The 19386-nt window shown below is 53.6% G+C and overlaps 1 protein-coding gene across 1 annotated transcript in view; it reads right to left on the bottom strand.

Moving 5' to 3' along the window:
- LOC117881251 (phosphatidylinositol 3-kinase regulatory subunit gamma) overlaps positions 1–19386 on the bottom strand; it is a 307599-nt gene that overhangs the window by 218684 nt on the left and 69529 nt on the right. The window contains exons 3-4 of the mRNA XM_034778244.1: positions 12001–12093; positions 10968–11045 (exon numbers count right to left, since the gene is read on the bottom strand). Coding sequence (XP_034634135.1) covers positions 10968–11045; positions 12001–12093 — 171 coding nt within the window. The remainder of the gene's footprint in view (positions 1–10967; positions 11046–12000; positions 12094–19386) is intronic.

Here is a 19386-nt window from a genome sequence, read left to right as displayed (position 1 = left end):
CCCAGTGGTTTTTGGCCACATTTTTTGGGTGTCGTTTGTCAAATATTGAAACCTTTTCCATTTTCAATGAAAAGCTGAAATTGTCAGTGAAAAAAATCCCCCATTGTCTGACTATCTGGAGATCTGGGTTCCACTCCCGGCTTGTTAGGTCCACCTCCAGCAAGTCACTGCCTCTCAGTGCCTCAGTTTCCACCTTGGTGAGCCAAAGATAAACACCATTGACTTGATGCGCACAGGGATTGCTGAGCTAAATTATTTATTGATTGGAAAAGTGGGTGGAGACAATCAAAGGCACCAGGGAAGGACAAAGTCGTCCCCTCCCTCCCCTGCACCACCAATCCTCACGTCCTGCTTCCCAGGATGCAACACTCTCACCAGCTCACTGCCAAATGGAGCTGTGTTTGCTAAGAATCCATTGGCACCCGTTGCTTTTCCCACCCCAAAGTCCCAAGCAGAAGATCATTATTTCCCAGGAGGGAGAGGAATAGGCTGCAAGAGTGATTGAACGTGAGGTCCCTAAAATCCCGAGGAGTCCGGTGGCACCTTAAAGACTAACAGATTTATTTGGGCAGAAGCTTTCGAGAGTAAAAAACCCATTTCTCCAGATGCATGGAGTGAAAATGACAGAAACAGGATACAGACTAACACGACTATCCCCTGATACTAAAATCCTGCTACGTCTTGGTTTGCAGGTGCTGTGAAAATCGGCTTTGCAACGGGTAGTGCAAACCACTTCCGGGGGTGGGGGGCTTCCTACCTAACGGACCCCACCCCCCAGGGATGAAACATGGCAGAGTTTTGGGATCAAGAGGGGGTAGGCTTAGAAAGGACCCAGATCCTGCCTCTGGAAATGCAGCTCGCTACGCAGGCACATTGCAGCACTTACTCACCTATGTGCTGATTGCAACCTGCAGAGGAAAGATGGGCACGTGGAGTGGGAGTTTCGTGGGAGGTGGTATTTCATACAATGAACTGGACAGAATGCTGCTGGAGCGGGGCCCTGCTGCGCTCCCGAGAGGCAGAGCCAGCCAACCTTTCAACCTGCAGGATCCAATCGGATTTTATGGCTATATTCAGCTTCCTCTGGAAAGTCTGACTCACTCGGAACAGGCTTCACTTTTCCCAGCAGGCTCAGTCTGATTTTCTGCTGGTTCCCCTGCTCCAGCAAGAAGGCATGAATAGCTCCAAAGCCTTTCTAGACCTCGGTGGCCCCATCCGGCGACTCACACCCCCACCTCCTCCCACTGACACAAGAGGAATCGTGAGTCACCCTCGCCGCAAAGATTGCAAAAGAAATAACTGTGCAAGAGAGGAGCCGGCTTCTTGTCAGAGGGATCTGTAATGTGATCGGGACTGTAAATCACAAGAAGCGAGCCAGCCCAGAACAGAAACTACCGCGATGGGCGCGGGATCAGAGCCAGCCCAGTGTTCGGGCAGCAGAGTTTCCAGGACTTGCAGATGACGACTGGCCCTGGATCAGCTGACAGATTGAAGTCCCTTTCATTGGGGGAATGAGGCATTTCCCCTCCTGGCAAATGTGGCAACGAGGACGACGTCCACCCAAAGGGGGCGTGAATCTAGCGTGGCTTCCCTCCGCCAGGTCCAGACACCAGCCTCTCGATCCTGGTTTCAGCCTCGCCAGGAGATTCACTCAACGCACGCTGCAGTCCTGTCTGGGCTACCAAAAGTGCTGCATTCCAACACGGCTGTGCAACAGGGCTGTGGATTATCACAGAGGGCAGCTGTGGTCTCCCGTGGCCGGAGCACAGGGCCGGGGCCCAGCTGCACTATTCAGTGGATGGGTCACAGGGCCAAGGCTCAGCGGTGGCTTCTCTTCCCAGCTCTGCCCCTGATTTGCTGCATGAGCTACACTCAGAGAGAGGCCACTGGGCAGCCGGCGGGACAGAGGAGAGGTGGAGGCAGAGGGGCGCATTCTACTCCACTCTCCTGAGTGCAAGACATGGGTTTCCTCAAACTCTCAGGGATCACAAGTGACCTCTCCTTGAAAAGCAAAGAGGAAAATCTCTGCCTGACCCTGGGAGACTGGAGAGAGACGGCTTCATGCTACAGAACAAGCTGGAATGTCCGGACACTGCTGACCAATGGGCCAGGGGACCCGATCCCAAACATAGTGTCACCCTGTCTGGGGTGAGTTGTCACCACCTCTAGCAGATCTTGGGGGCGCGTCTGGCTTTGACTAGCAGTTTTATTGCTTGTCATGCCAGTGAAGTCCCTCTGAAGTGACCCCCAACTCAGGCAGTTCACTCGCCTGCATTCTGCACTGCTGTTTCCCGAGGGTACAACAAGGACCCCAATGCTCAGCAGTAAAGTGCTCTGGGATCTATGGCTACCAAGGGGTTATTATAAGAAGGGCTATTTTCCCACCTGGGTGAAGAGACAAGTGCACATGGTAACTATCTGCCAGAGCAGGGCTTTACTCTTGCTATTAACGTTAATCGTTTTACAGCCCAGCCTAGAGTTCCCGATCAGGAACAGGGCCCCACTGAGCAAGGTACTGTTCAAACACACAGTCAGAGACAGGCCCTCGCAGTCTAAACAGGCAGAGATCGCGATCTCCATTTTACACGTGGGTAACCACTGCCCAGTGTAGAGTCTACACTGCATTGTACAGCGGGTCGGTGGGACCCGGGCTTGCGGACTTGGTGTTTCCAAAGCCCATGCTTGAGCATCCACACTGCACTGTAAACCTGGGTTTACAATCACTGGATCCAGGTCTCACAGCCAGGCTAACGCATCCACACTGCACTATGCAGACCTTCTGACGCGGGTTTGCATCTTGAGCTGCGTCCACACGGCAAAATGACATGGTTTGGACCCAGGTCCCAGCAGGACTTGGGCTCTGACCCATGCCCTGGCAGGATCCTAGATGCTTGTTGATCTGAGTCAGGCTGATTTGTGTGCAGACAGAAGGGGGGTTGGGCTCAAACCTGAGTCAGAACCTGGGTTTGGTGGGCAATGTAGACACTAAGTAACCCCCCTAAGGCCTCATAGGGATTCTGTAGTACAGCAGAAAATTGGATCCAGATTTCTTGACTCCCAGTCCAGGGCCTTAACCACAAGACCAGCCTCTCTCTCCAAATCAAGAGAGAGCTAAAACATGGTTCATCAGCATGCTTTCTTCTAAACACACAATCAAGAAAAACCACCATTTTTTCTGCTTTTTTAATTCCGTGGTCTAAGCAGGGACACACACATCCACTGCACTAGCTATCAGAATACACTAATCACAATCAGATCGTTGCACTACAGAAATCCAGGGCTGCGGTCCTTTAGCTCAGAGACACAAACCAGAGGGGCGGGGGGGAAGGGGTTTGGTGTGGATCCAAGTTTCGTTGATCCAAAGTTTGGGGTAGGGAAGAGTTTTCTGACAGTCCTGGTGTCGGCTCAGCCAGCAGCCACTGAAATCTACACGCTTCCATGACTGTTCAAACCCCTGCACAGTTGCGTTATTTAAAAAAACAACACAAAAAGCCCTTTATTAAGGACAGCTAGTTGCAGGAAGCAGGAGCTTGGCAGAGACCAGCTAGGCCAGCAAGTGGGAGCAGAATCCAACCAAAGAGACCCACAATTATATCAGGCACCCCTAACTCTTCCCAAACGGCCAAACTCATAGGTGGAAGGCGTTCACATGAGTCATGCAGAGCCGTAATTACTGCACCTGGTGCATGCTGGCGACTGACAGGGCTGGGTGTGAAAAGAAAACAGGCTGACCTGCAATGTATTTTCCCCCCTTGCTGCTGGGCGAGCTATCTTTAGAAAGCCATTTCCAATCAGCAGCAAGCTACAAAGAGTGGGCAGAGAACGCAGATCCTGCGCTGGCCGGCTTTCTAAACCAGCGGCTTTGTTTCCAGAGCCAAGTGGAGACGGCCGGTTCGGTGACGCGGTACAATTAGGATGGGGAGAGAAAGGCTCTTAATGCGGGGCAGGGGAAGGGAATGATTTGGTGCAAACATCTCACTGGAGACAAAGGTGTCGCAGCCCAAGATCGTTGGGTATATAAGATTTGAGCCCCGAGAAGCACGCACACAAACTCACTCCCATCCCTGCCAAATGCCGCCGTCTCTCTTGAAAGTCTATCTCGGTCCTTAACGCTTGGAGCGGAAAGGAGAGGCTAGCTGTGTATGGACCGCACGGCTGGCCAGCCGAGGAGTGACATGCTCCTGCTAGAGAAGGTGGATAGGGAACTTCTGGGCTCCCAGTCTGGGAGCATCTGGGATCAGTCCATCAAATGAAAAGGTGTCAAATTCAAAATCGACTGTGAGGCTCCGCGGGGACAGGACTAGAACCCACGTCTGCAGGAGAGCCCACACTGCCACGCTGCTCCCCGGCAGCCATGGTAAGGTCGCATGCATTACCCCAGACCCTGTGGAGCTAAACAGCACAGGAAGTCCCGCCTCAGAAGGCTGGACTGACAGCGTCCCTCGTGGCCCCTGATTGGTCCAGGCACCCTATTTAAGGAGCAGTTCCAGGAAGGGTCCCTGCAACGAGGTGGGCCCCCTGCCAGCAGTAGTGACTGATCCGCAACTTGGCTCACTCAGCCTCCCAACCCCAGCTCAGATCCTTGGCTTCTGCCCAGGAGCTCCAGTCCCGATCCCTGGTTTTGGTTCTTGGCCTCTGGCTTTTACCCCACAATTTGGCACTTGAACTCTGACCCTGGCAATGGACCCAGGCTTGGGCCCTTGAACTGTTCCCTCCATCCCTGCCCCCTGGCATTAGTACAAAGACCCTGACCCCAGTCCCAAACTCAGGCTACAGCTCTATGACTCCGACCCCAGTTCTGACCCCCTCCAACCTAGGCCCCTGACTGCCAGACGCAGATGCAAGGAATCACTTTTTCACACAAAGTGTGATTAGACTGTGGGAACTCACTGCCACAGGATGCTGTTGAGGCCAAACATTTAGCACGATTCAAGGAGGAATTGGACCTTTATATGACAAACAAGAATATTCCAAGTATCAGAGGGGTAGCCGTGTTAGTCTGGATCTGTAAAAAGCAACAAAGAGTCCTGCGGCAGACTAACAGATGTATTGGAGCATAAGCTTTCGTGGGTGAATGCCCACTTCGTCAGATGCATGACATCTGACGAAGTGGGTATTCACCCATGAAAGCTTATGCTCCAAGAATATTCCAGATTACTACAGTTAATGCTAACAAATTTTGGAAGTGCTATTCAATCTCTTACACTGTCCTCTGAAGTTGCTGGTGTTGGCTAGGATACAGGGCTATATGGACCTCCGCTCTGATCTGCTCTGATCATGCCCATGTTCCTCATCCCATTCAACCAACCATGAAACAGTGTGAAAAGCTAGGGCTGGCCTCGGAAGAACGAGCAGGAGATTCTGTGCACGGCTTTAAGGGGCACAGTATTATCACCCCCATCCATCTACCCAGTCACTCTGAGCATGTTTACCAGGCTCATCCCAAGAGGACGCCGTATGGAGCAGAGGCCAGCTGCTGGCAGAAGTCATCTCCTTTGCTGGTGAGATTAGCCCAGAACTCCTGCAGGGGTCTCCACCTCCCATGACAATGTATTGTCTCCCTGCGCACCAAGCCCTAGATAGGTGTTGTGGGTCATTAACAAATAGCCTTACATCTGCGCAGAGGGACAGCAAGAGACCTACACATCCCTTGGGGATACTTTCCTGGATTGGGGCCTGTTCAAGATAGCATTTAAGCCCGGGCTTAACCTTAAGCCCATGCTCAAGTCCCATTGAAATCAATAGGATTTAAGTACACGCTTAATATTTGGCACAAGCTAAAGTGCTTTCCTGAATGCGGGATTTATTTCCCACTTGATCCCTATTCTGCAGGGATCAGGTTTTTAGACGGCACATCCTCTGTGGCAGGGACTGGGTCATTTCCCATGCCCTACCCTGTCCCCCAGCCACAAGGATCCGTCCGTGCTTCATAAAATCAACACTCTAGAACGGTGGTCCCCAACGCGGTGCCATCTATATGCGCCCGCGTACTGGCCGGCGGACAAGCACCTGCCGAAATGCCGCCGAAAAGCGGTGTCATCAAGAGGCGTCGCCGCCCAAATGCCGCTTGACGTTGCCGCTTCGTGGCGGCATTTCGGCGGATGCTTGTCCGTCGGCCATGGTCCTCGGTGGCTCGTTGTCCGGCGCCCACCACCCGGAAAAGGTTGGGGACCACTGCTCTAGAATATCGGCAACACCACCCTCGTTGATAGTCAAGGAAGTTATGGGGGGCGGGAAGAGGGGGAGGGCACCAGGGAGGTGTGGTTTAAAATATAACAACATCTGTTCCCATAAGAGTCTAGATAAGGATCACTGAACCCAGCACTGAGATGCAGCCACCTTTGGGTGGTTTAATAGACACCCAGCTATACAACACACTAGTCTAGGATGGGAGGGGTGGGGGAGGGAAAAATGCTGCATCCAACCAAGCTATAGGAGGGCAGAATGGACTCACCAAAGCTGGAATCTGGTCTGAACACCAAGGCCAACCTGCGGTCTAAAGTGGGGTCTGATAGTTGATGCTATTGCTGGACTTGGTCATTGTCTTTAAGCGGCACAGCGCCCCCTAGTGCCAGATTGGGGCCCTACTTGCATAACTACTCGGAGGGGCAAATGGTACAAACGAGAGTCTCTGCAGCACCTGGGTTTCCCACGGAGCTCACCCATCTGCGTGTCAAGCAGGCCAAGTTCAGCTCAGAGCTTCTGCTCTGAACCAGAACGAGCCCCCGGGGTTCAGGCTAGGGGAGCCCCCCCTTATCACAGCAGCTAAGTCTATGCCAGGTAGGAACAGCCTCCGTCCTGGATTCCAGCAGACAGCAGGGAACATGGGAGAATGAATTGACTGGGCGCCTGTAGAAAGACAGCCCTGCCGCCCCAACCCCACCTCCTTCATATGGCGGTGGGAGCGGATACCCCCACAGGCCTCCTCGATGGAGACCCGACAGCATCCCGGTTAAGCTGCAGCTTCGTGCACGCGGTCCGAGGGAGCTGGCCCCCAGGCGCAGTAAGGGATCTTAATTCCCCATGGCAGGGCACTTTCTATGTCCCCCCGTCTCTGCCACACCAGCGCCGTTCGGGAGCCAGGCTGCTCCCCTCCAGGCAAAGCCCGTGCCCGCCTCTGCCCCTGCTAGGCCGCATTGCAGCTGGTGAGGTCTTTTCAACGCCTCCCCACCCTTTACGGACTTGCTTCCTGGTTGTGCTAAAAAGCGATGAGCTCATGTTGCTTTATATAGCTCTTCCATCAGCTCCTTCGCCATAGCAACGCGGCCTGGCGTGACAGCGCCTCACGGGCCTGGGATGTCAGGAGCCGGGCAGTGGGGCCACCCCACCCCACCTCTGGCGCTGCCTCTGCGCCACCTCGCCACCAGCCAGGCCCCACGGGCACAGGGTCAGCGAGGAGCCAGACCCAGGGAAGGGAGCTTTCAAGATGCAGCGCCCAGGCCTCAGCCGTGGGGCTGATCGCCCAGCGGCTGGGCACTGCCTGGTACCACAGCGCCACCGTATGGACAAGTGGGGATATAGGGTTTCTTTTAGAAAAGAAAGAGGATTGTTAACTCCCACTGGCTTCAATGGCCCCAGGGATGGAATTAAATCCCCCCTCCTGCCCCCCCAGGGCCCAGGACCCAAGGCAAGCGCTTCTGCAATACTGAAGCTTGGTGTCACTGGGGAAGCTTGGCACCAGTGAGGGCTGGCGGGGGCCTTCTGTTGGCTCTCTGCATGGGGTGTGCATCACCCCAGGACTGCTGGCGCCCCACCGCCCCCCCAAGGCCCACCCCCTGCCTACAGCTCTCCCCCTCTTTCCCAGATTTTGCCATGGCGCTGGCCTCCTCCGTCATCTGGGCATTCTGCTTGGGGCAGGGACCCCGACTGTGTCTGGACCTGGACATGCCATGCTGCCTGCAGGGGTGACGGTATTTCCTTAAGAGATTTCATAGGGTCTAAGGCCAGAAGGGACTGAGCTCCTGGATAACCCAGGTGTCAGATTTCGCCCGATCACGCCTGTGCTGGGCCCTAGAACTTGGGTTAGACCCAACCATTCCCCCGAAATTCCCAGCCAATCCAATCTGGGGGGGAAATCCGCTGTCCGCATGGAGTCTCCTAATCTTTCAAAGCTTTGATGCCGAGCCCGGTTTTTAGGACCTAGCCTGCCTTGCCTTTGATCTTCTAAGCATGGCCTCAAGATAAGGCAAACCGGAGTCAAACCTCCCCCAGCCTGGCCATCGGCTAGTGCTTTCTTGACCTCATGTGTGGGGTGAACCGAGGGGCCAGTGCAGCTTCCCAAGGGATGAGGAGAAGGGGAGCTGGAGGTGGGACAGACATTGCTCTCCCTTCAGAGAGCAGCTGGGAAGTTTGGGGCTCTGGGGGGGATTGAAAACTATGGAGAAAAATCAATTAAAAGTTAACCTTAAAAGCCCTCCTAAGAAACTACTGAAAACAATAAAAACAGAGAACAAGGGAAATAAATGGAAGAACCAGTTCCTTTGCTGGTTCCTGCACCGGCTTCAAGAGAGCGCTGCTGATTCACACCAGCTAAGGAGCTGGCCCTAAATATAGACAGAAGAAGAAAAGTAACCATCTCCCAGCCTCGTCTCCCCTCTGCTTCCCAAACTGGGTTGCGAGGCACACGCTGCTGCTCCCTGGAAAACCAGCTGGGCTCCCAACTCTGCCGACTGAACAGGAAGAATGGTTGGCAGGGTTTATTTGAAACTTCCTTCTCTCTCTGCGTCAAACGCATCGGGGGAGGGGGACAGAGGGGGGGCGCACGGGCTAGTGGTTCTGACTAGGGCTGTTGAGAAAATATTCCATAGTCTTTGTGGGGGGAATAGATCGTTTTTCTGGTTTTGTTTAAGGAAAATAATTTTTTTAACACTTTTTTTTTCTGGTGATGATTTTTGCTTAAAGGGGGTAAAAAGGGCATTTTTTGTCAAAAATAAAGTTTTCCGTCACTTCTGCTCCTCTAGCTCCAGCAGTGGGAATTCTGGGTCATCCTACACCTGCCCGGGTCATGGACTCCGAGGCACATCAAGCGCTCTCAGGAACTTCTATGGGCACCACTGCAACAGGATCTGAGAGCCTCTCAACCTTTAATGGGTTTATCCTCACAACCCCCTGGGAGGCAGGGCAGGGTATTATCCCCATTGTACAGATGGCGGAACTGAGGCACAGCGACACTAAGTGACTTGTCCAAGGCCACACAGGAAGGCTGTGGAGGAGCAAGGAATTGAACGCAGGTTTCCTGAGTCCTCAGTACTACATCATCTGCATCTACAATTTCCACGTGTCCTCTCCTTTCTGGTACCTATCTGGCAACACCTAGGGCCTAATTTTCAGGGGTGCTGAAAATTGGGAGCTGCATCCAAGAGGAAAGGCCACTTTTGAAAATATAGGCCATGGCCTCTTTGCTCCTCAGCTTACTCAGCTGCAGAATGGGTAGAATGACCCTGACCGACTCCTCAGATATCACATGGGCTGAAGACTTTTACCAAACTGTCACTGTGGTGCAATGCCTGGAGGGTTACTCAAACTAATGATGATTCCACACATGCATGGAATATGCAACACACCTGGGAATTTTACAGATTTCCCCAGTGTGTCCTGGCAGGGCCGGCTCCAGGGTTTTTGCTGCTCCAAGCGGCGGAAAGAAAAAAGAAAAAAAGAAAAAAAAAGAAAAAAAGCCGCGATCGTGATCGGCGGCAGCTCCACCACGCCGCTTTCTTCTTCGGCGGCAAGTCCTTCCCTCTGAGAGGGACCGACGGACCCGCCGCCGAAGAGCCCGACGTGCCGCCCCTTCCTCTTGGCCGCCCCAAGCACCTGCTTGCTGGGCTGATGCCTGGAGCCGGCCCTGTGTCCTGGGGTTTCCCACACAATTTCAGCCTGGGATCTGAGAGTCAAACTAGGCCCTGTCCGACTTGTGTGTCACCACTGGTATTAAGTAGTCCGCCCTTGGAACTCACTTAACCATTCTGTAGACGATACACGAGTCAGAAGAGAATCCACCTCCCTGTCCCAGATCTGCATTGGCTAGGGTGACCAGACAGCAAGTGTGAAAAATCGGGACGGGGTGGGGGGGTAATAGGTTCCTATATAAGAAAAAGCCCTCAAAATAGGGACTGTCCCTATAAAATCGGGACATCTGATCACCCTAGCATTGGCTCTGCTGATCTGACTCAGAAGGTGCCCTGGTAACACAACCATTCTTCTGCCTATACCCATGCTTTTGATTTTCACTTTCCTTTTCAATGGCTTCCATCAGCAAGATCACAACACGTCACTGTCCTGACAGACTGTCCCACAGCATCACTACACAGCCTCTTCAAGCAGGATCTACAGTTCCATGGCTTCCCCTCGGCTAGCGTACACGCAGAGCTGGCTGTCAGGAAAACCAGCTTTTTACTTTGAAACTGAGCGCATTTGATATGAACGTTACTGGGGAACAAACACAGAGCGCCACAAGGCCGTTGCGGTGGCACACAATTGCACTGTACGGATGCTATGTAAATTGAAAGGCATTATAACAAAAATCCGTAGACATTTAGGAACTTCACGGCAGTCCCTCTACTGCACAGCGCGGCCATTCAGACCTTCCCAGCCACAGCAGGGACACAACTCAGATCTTCCTGCTCCAAAAGCCCGTAGCATTTGAGCTACAGGGAAATCTCCATTAGCTGTCAGCCGTATAGGGCCTAGGACACACACACCACTAAGCAGTTGTGATTCTAACCAGTAGCGGGCAGTGGTGGCATATACCCAGCAGACAGTTCATTACGGCATTCTAGGACTCTCCTAATGCTATTGTGAGAACTTAGATCCCAGTGCAGGAAACGAAAAGGTGGCTCATGGACACACTGCTCATGCGCAGGAAGTGCTCCTGCAATGAGCGACCCTGGTTCTCCCAGCTTCGCACACACCCGGTACGAAGCATCTCTGCCCATCGGGATGAAGAAGGGACCAGCGTGACGGTGGCTTACCTGTCAGAAGAGCTTGTTTGAGCTCAGGGTTACTGAAGGAGCCGGGAGGGGCTCGGTAAAGAGCCTCATTGTCGATGCCTTTGAAACCGAAAGGAAAAAAAGAAATCAGTCAAGAATTCTCCCTCCAAAGCACCAGGCAAACAAACCATGCTTTAACTCAGATCTGCTCAAAAGGCCCGACGCACAGATGGGGTCAGCATTAGAGCGCCAGGGTCATCTTGTTTTGGGGTCTCTGTTCTACTATCAACAGCCTGCAACCTTAGGTGTGTGTTGTGTTGTGTGTGAGAGCGTATGAGTGAACAGTGCCCTCTACTGGTTGGAATCAGAACTACACCACCATGTGTCAGAGTTGGGTGAATAGTAGGGCCTGGTCCACACTAAGCCCCCACTTCGAACTAAGATACGCAACCTGAAGTCGAAGTACCTTAGTTCGAACTTACCGCGGGTCCAGACGCGGCAGGCAGGCTCCCCCGTCGACTCCGCGTACTCCTCTCGCAGAGCAGGAGTACCGGTGTCGACGGCGAGCACTTCCGGGATCGATTTATAGCGTCTAGACAAGACGCAATAAATCGAACCCAGAAGATCAACTGCTTACCGCTGGACCCGAGGTAAGTATAGACGTACCCACAGGCCCCGTCCATACTGGGGACCAAAATCTAGATTTACACCAGTGCTCCTCCACTGACTTCAGTGAAGCTATTTCAGATCTATGCTAGAGTGAGAGCAGGATTTGACTCCACTTTTAAACGAGGCTACAGCCTGACAGTGACACAGACGGCAACCGTCCCGAGCACCATTCTGGAATCTGCAGCAACCACCTGCACAAGCCATGCTATGGAATCTCGAGGCTGGATTACCTATGGCGTAGCATTATCTAAAGTGAAACCAACCAATGTTTCTGACTATCCATCATGCCGCGTCAGCAGGAAAGGAGGGTGCATATGACACATGGAATACGCACGCCCAATGCATGTATTTGTCCCAACTGGAAGAAATGTATGGAGGTGGCCAAGGAAACGCACGCCTGAAGTACCTTGTTTTTCCAAAGCTTCAATGAGTCTCATTACAATCAGAGGTGCTTGTTCGGGGAGCCTTAACTCTGCAACCTCGGCCTGCCCAGCGGGTCCTGTGAGAGAGACAAATAAAGATGATTTAGCAGAGTGCTTGTCAACAAGGCAATTTGGCTGGATGGCAGCTGTGACGCAGTTAAATAGCATATTCAATCTCTCTGATGGGCCAGTGCCTGGAAAGTAGGGGGTGATAATGAGCCAAGCATATAATTTGCAAAGAATCATTTATTAGCTGGATTTCTCCTCTTTCCCACTTTGCTAATTGTGCACAAACAAACAACAGATTGTCTCAGATTCATCATTTGAAGCCATTCTCCAGGGACTGGCTCCAGTTAATTCCAGGGTCATTATTCAAACATGCAAGCTGTTGTGGTTGGGCACGCGGGTCACGTGGTCTCGGTCTGTTTCATGATTGGATGGCCCTAACTCACGGGATCAGGTTTCCAGCGGCACTGCTGGTCCTGGGGAATTTGAATTTGCTCTCTTAGGAGATGCCTGGGAGCTGCTCTCAGAGTCCCATTCTAACCACAGGACAGGGACACAGTCACAGTATGCACCGAGCGAACACAGGCACTGTCTACACTACAGAGACCGCGTCAGCATAGCTATGCGTAGCTCCACTGGAACCACAGCGAACGCCGACAGGAGTTTTCCTGACGGAGGAGAAACACCACCTCCCCGAACAATGTTAGCTCTGCCAACAGAAGAACTCTTCTGTTGGCGCAGCTGTGTCTACCGCTTGGGGTGTCTGTTTTTTCACACCCCTGATGGACACAGCCATGCTGGGATCTGTTTTAAGGACAGCCCAAGCCACAACCAAAACAAATTCCTTTGAATTCCCTAGCCTCTGTTAGCCAGAAGCTGGGAATGGGCGACGGGATGGATCACTTGATGATTACCTGTTCTGTTCATTCCCTCTGGGGCACCTGGCATTGGCCACTGTCGGAAGGCAGGATACTGGGCTAGGTGGACCTTTGGTCTGACCCAGTATGACCATTCTTATGTTCTAACCAATGTTAATGGACGATTTTCCCCAGCAACCGCCCAAGTGCTAGCAATAACTTTGGTTTCCCATTGGGGTAAGGACTCTTTCCCACTTGCTCAAACTGTACTTAGAGCAGCCAGGATGACTGCTGTTTTGACGGCACGTGATGGGCCCTGAATATTAACGTATTATTTCCTCTGCCCTCCCCCACAGCAACTTCAAAATCGGAATTAAACGGGAATAGGCCAGCAGCAGGGCACCTCCCCCTCCATTCACGGGAACGGAAGGCTTGCCCCCATCACGCACGCTACTTACACCTTGGTACCAATGCCAATTTCCCAGCAGCCGTGCTGGAGCTGTGGTATTGCGAACGTTCCTCACCGCCACCGGGCCTGCAGGCTGGTTCTAGCTTTGCCTTGGGGTCTGTTTGTTTATATTTGTTATGGGGGGAGCCTCTCGCCCTAAAATCTGCATGATTCCTGCACCTGGTCATTGGGTGCACTGCGTAGGCCCCTGGTTTGTCGCTCTACTTTGCTTGCGAGCTCCTTTTTACAGGGAATGTGTCTTCTCCTAGACATTCTGCCAAGTGCACCCCCCGCGCCCAGTGCAGGAAAGAAGAACTATGGGCCAGGTCCTCAACTGGAATGATTCAGCTAAGCTGCATCGACTCGGTGAGAGCCGTTTATTCCTTGTGATCAAACCACCTGTTGTGCCGGTGCGTGGTTATGGTTTGCAACGAGGCACCAGTTAATAATGAGCAAGGCAGGGCCGTAGGGGTTAGTTCTGAGGATTCGGTTGGTGGCGTTCTTCTCCCTGAATGAATCCCCCGGCGCGGTGTTTGGGAGTGTCACATGTTTCACTTTCCAGGCAGGATGTGTAATTAAGCTTCTCTAAGTACTCTCCGCATTAGAGACCCCTTGACATGTCTCCAGAGAGCCAGGGGTTTCAGCCCAACGGGGTTCCTGTGTTCTGACTCTCCACGATCCTCCAGGCCATGGCTATGTAATTAGCTACAGGGGAGAGTTTTCTTCCCCTCCGATTTTACACTGGTTTTCCATTTTCAAAGCACAACCCCAAAGTTCTAGGCATCATAACAGCAATTGCACTAGCAATCAGTTCAGTATCACCCAGCAGTCTGACAGGAGAGGCTGTACATGGACCAGCCAACTCCACTACATTCCACCCAAAGCCCCATCATATTCAGCCCTATAGTACCACAAGGTCTGCCAATCCACTCCCCCCCCAACCCCGATCTATTGGTCTCAGAGAGTCACACATTTCAAAGTCAGTAGGGAGCACTATGATCATCCAATCCGACCCCCTGCTTCATATAGGCCGAAGGGGGGAGGAGGGATTGTTCCCTGAGATTTTGACACACACACACACACACACCGAAGAGCTCAGCTTCCAGTTAGGCAGGCCGGATTTTTACTTTTTGTAACTGAATTTTCTTTTAAAATCTGGCCATAGGCGCACGCCTGTTAATTTCGACTGGATCCTTTATTGTAAAAGACGTTCTGTTCAGATTCTGGTTTCCATGCACATGCAAGAAAGCCCAGCATGAACAAGGCAGGAACTTGCATCGTGGGAACGCCTCAGCCCCTTGCTATTTCGTTTTTTTCCAGTCAGTTGAGGATTTCTTTTCTCATGTTATGATAGTTGTGGCACTCAGATGAACTCCGGTGATGAGGGCCAGAGATGTGGACAGGCACACAGACAGGTAGGCATGAGGATGGACGGACAGCTGGGTCGATAGATGCATGGAGTACATGGGGGTGGATGGAGAGAACAACAGGGGATGTGCACATGACAAAGGCAGACGGGGCCAAAGTTCCCTTCATAGAAGAATAGAAAAGCACCACTCAAAAAGCACAGGGCTGGCAGTTTTGCTCTGGCAGGGCCTTTCCGCAGAGGCGGGCTTGAAGGCCCTGGGGTTCCACTGCCTCCCTTCAGATTGATTGTGACAAGCAGCAGGCTGGGAACCTACCCAAGCTGTCAGAGGGGATGAGCTGAGATTTTTCACGGGCTCTTCAGCTAATCCTTCAGGGGAAGCAGCGTAATGAGGCTGAGAGCTCTTCCGGCTCATTTGTTTCTTTTACGTGTCCAGGTGCGTGTCCAGGGGAGCTGTCTCAAGCAGCCAGCCAGGGTCTGAACAGTGACCCAGCAAGATTGTGTGACGGCTCTCTACTGGCTTTGGAGTGGGGTGGGTAGGGGGGTGGGGGTCTCCTGGACCATGACAGCTTTCTAAGCACCCACCTCCCATTGCTGTCACTCACCAGACTTATTAGCGTGTGCTGATCATACGGGATGGACAGCCAATAGCTTCCAAACAGTGATACAGAGAGCGATATAATCTACTTGGGCAGTAGGTGTATACTGCGCTGCCCTCTGCTGGATGACATCAGCACAGCTCACCTGTGTGCCATTGGCCCTGTACCGCTCACAGTGATCCTCCTTTAGCTCAAGAGGCCCAGGGATGCGCCGCAGGAGAACTTGAGTTTAGAGCGACGATTACTTAGTTGCGAGCAGAGCTGATATGGCAGGTCGCGGCTGTGCTGACACTACAGCTCCGTGCATTGGATCCGCTGCGTTGGTGAGCCGGGAAGGCAGTGCACCGATCGGCGCAGGGGGCTGGGGGTCACACTGCTAGCTGTGCCTCTGACTCATCGGGTGCTGAGGGGCCAGTCCCTCAGCCCTGCTCTGGCACATGTCACCTGCCCAGTGCCCGGCTCCTTGCTGTGCAGTCAAACCCTCGGAAATCCTCCGGTCACACGGCGGGGAATCGGGCAGCAGTGTCAAAGCCCCTGTCCGATTTAAGAGCCACAGATTCAGGTTCGTCATTCGCATCCCTCATTTATATTGGGGGGATGGGGTGGGGGAACCATCCGCCTCCAACGCCCAGGGCGAAATGCCCCAGGCTGCGCCCTCGACGGTGCCACTTGTCCGGGGGGGATCCCAGCTCAGCCGCGCACATGAACCCTGCAGAGGGCGATGGAAGGAAAGAGGGGGAACAGGCAGCATAGAGGCTGTGGCAACCCTCTGTCCCTCCCCAGCCACCCAAGTGCTGGAAACCAAAGTCTGCGGGGGCCTGGCCTGGGGCAGGTCTCCAGAGGCCGGAGCAAGCAGGAAGAAGGGGGCTGTGGGTAAAGTGCTGGGCTGGGACTCAGGCGATCTGGGTTCAATTCCTTGCTCTGCTCCGGATACCCTGGGCAAGTCACTTCTCAGATCGCATTTTGCAGGGGACTGTTTCCAAGCCCACGTGTGAACGTCCACACGGCCTTGTAAGCCTGGGCTTCCAGCGACAGGACCTAGCTCTCCCCGGCGTGCCAATGCATCCACATTGCACTACGCAGACCTTCTGACTCGGGTGTGCAGCTTGAGCTGCGTCCACACTGCAAAATGACACGGCTTGGACCGGAGTCGCAGCGGGACTCCAGCTCTGCCCCACCCCCCTTGCGAGGTTCTAGGGCCCAGGTCCTGAGAGCTTGCTGACCCGATTTAGGCTGATTTGTGTGTGGACAGACGCGGGGGTGGGGGATGGACACGGTGTGGGCTCAAACCTGAGTCACAGCTTGGGCTTAGTGTGAAGTGTAGACATAGGGATGGGGCTAGCAAACCTGGGAGCAAAGCTCAAGCAAGTTAACCATCACTGGATGATGGTCTGTTCTGTTCATTCCCTCTGGGGCACCTGGCATTGGCCACTGCTGGTAGACAGGATACTGGGCTAGATGGACCTTTGGTCTGACCCAATACAGCCGCTCTTATGGGGTTGAGATGCCGGGCAAGGTGCTCCGCTGCAGTGCGTGTGGTTTATTTATTGATGTGAACACTAAGTGGATAGTTCTGACACCGCTTTAAATTTTCCTTTGCAGCCAGTTAATAGCTAGGCCAGAAATAACAAAATCCGTGCTGGGTCCCACCACTTTCTAAGCAGACGGGGGAGTGAGGCCGTCTCTTCTGTTTCTCTCAGCGCTGTCTGTCGTGCCCACAAAGACTCGATCCCCGTCCCATGGGAGGAACCAGCCATCTTCTTCGGTGCGGACCTGGGTGACCTGGAGAGAGCAGGCTCCTCTGGATTGGAAATGCGCCCCCTAGTTTGGCTGGTAAAGAACCGGACTGTGGGAAGAGGCAAGAATCGTCGCTGGATTCACCAGGCTCATAGGGATGGTGTCAAAGGTGCAGCCGGACCGAAAAGCGTGTAAGCTTTGGAGAGAGGTGACGAGCGGGAGCTACATTACACAGAGCTCCGTTATGATGCTTGGGCGTTTACACGAGGACGCTGCAATGATCATTGTACACCCTGCAACGCCACAACCCTGCAGGTGTTCACTGCAGCCCAGACCAGACGCAGGAATGTTCTGCAATCCCATGCCAGGGCCTTCCGCAGTGAACTGTGACCACAACCGAACGGGTGCCATGGTCATCCAGTGGGATCGAACCCACGACCTTCAGCACCAAAAGCAAAAGTCCCTCCTCTACAGGAGCTGCTTTAGCTGTGAGAAGCCAGCTGTCGTAGTTCCTGAGGTCGGGCACCAGAGGGAGACGGGGCCACATGCATTGTGCCTTGACAACTCCATCCAGTCAAAAGCAGCCTCCTCTGTGTTCCCCGGCTCTGTCTGAAAAGGCGGCTGAGTAGCAGAGGGGTCAGATCAGTCTGATGTGATGTGGCAAATGACAGGGCCCTGACAAGATCGTCACTGTTCCAGTCTGGATGACTTTGCGCGTGAACAATACTGCGTCATTGGGAGGTTTTGAAAAACGGGGTATTCGTGTCAACCACACACACAGATTTCCGCCTCCACTGGTGTTCCAAGATAGGCTTCATTTTGCCCTCTTTCACGTAATACTTCTACCCTTTTCCCACCCCGAATTAGCCCATTTCACTCTGCAAATGGCTCGCTTCTGAGAGGGGGGGAAAGACGGTTTTGCATAAAGGACATTGCCGCATTTCACAATGAAATGCAAAGTAAAGTAAAACGCTACGACTCTGCTCCTCTCTCCCGCCTTCCGTTCCCGTCAGCATTCTAGTTCTGCCTCCCTGACTTCCTCTACCCTTAATTCCGCCCATGACCAATGGCCCGAAAACTGCTTGGGGGGGGCTCTGTGACCTCACACTGGTTTTTGCACCATTCTAACTCCAGGAACTGGTGGAGTGACTCCTGACTGACACCAGGCCAACACGTGGCGTCAAGGGGAAATCTCACTAAAGCTGTGTAAGAGCAACATTCCTTGCTGTCTCTGGGCCAGACCCTCTGCTGGGGTAAATCTGCCCAGTTCCAGTGTCATCGATGGAGTTACACCATTTTACATCAGCTGGGGATCTGGCCCATTGTCTTGCAAAGGATCCCCTCCGTAAATGCTTCACATCCTATTCAGTATCTGCTGCAATCCTCTGGTGGCATTATCACTGCCTTGCAGCGTAGGGATGTGTTGCTAAGCCCACTGGGATCTGCCCCGCCATCTAAGCTTCCTAGGATACCCGCCAGGTGCAACTTCGCCGCTCGGCTGTTCATAATCCCTCCTAGGTCAGCATCATCCACCACCATTGAAATCTGCACTGGCCTCCACATCACTCATTAGCTGGAAATTACGTTTCCCACGTCCCACGTGACATAACCTCCAAAGCAGGGCAGGGGCAGGGAACAACACTTAATTGTTCTTCACGTTCTGCCAGCGGTATCCCGCTGCCCACCCGGCACTTAACTTCTCCTATCCCCGCCTCACACACTAGAGCCAGAGACGGGCCCTGGCTGCGAAATTCAGATCCGTATCCCGGTTCGGAACACCCCAAACTTCCCAGGTGTGCGGCCCACGGCCCGGCCCTGCCTAGCACCTCAGTGCAGGTGCGTGGAAGCCAAAAGAGAAACTGCTGCTCGGCCAAGGCCTGATCCAAACCCCCCCTCACCTCCCGGGGTCAATAGGAAGATTGCTACTGCCTTTGACGGGCTCCGGGTCGCAGCCCAGGCCCGCAGCGCCCAGCCTGTCCACTGGGAAGTCCCCTGACAGAGGTTGAGCTCCCATTTGCCCACAGCGGCTGCTAATTCTCTCTGTCCCACACCCATGTCATCCCTTACCAAGGGTTACCATATTTAAAAAATAAAAAAAGAGGACACTCCACGGGGCCCTGGCCCTGCCCCTGCCCCTTTCCCACCCCCGGCCCTGCCCCAACTCCGCCCCTTCCCCAAAGTCCCCACCCTAACTCCGCCCCCTCCCCATAGCGCCCGCATTCCCCCTCCTCCCTCCCAGCCATGTGAAAAGGGCTGCCCGAGCGCTACCGGCTTCACGGTTTGCCGGGCTGCCCCCAGACCCTGCGCCCCCGGCCGGCACTTCCCAAGCGCAGCTGGAGCCCGGAAGGGGAAGTGCC

Source organism: Trachemys scripta, chromosome 8 (assembly GCF_013100865.1).
Source record: "Trachemys scripta elegans isolate TJP31775 chromosome 8, CAS_Tse_1.0, whole genome shotgun sequence".
Lineage (NCBI taxonomy): Eukaryota > Metazoa > Chordata > Testudines > Emydidae > Trachemys > Trachemys scripta.
This window is presented reverse-complemented; position numbering and strand designations above follow the sequence as displayed.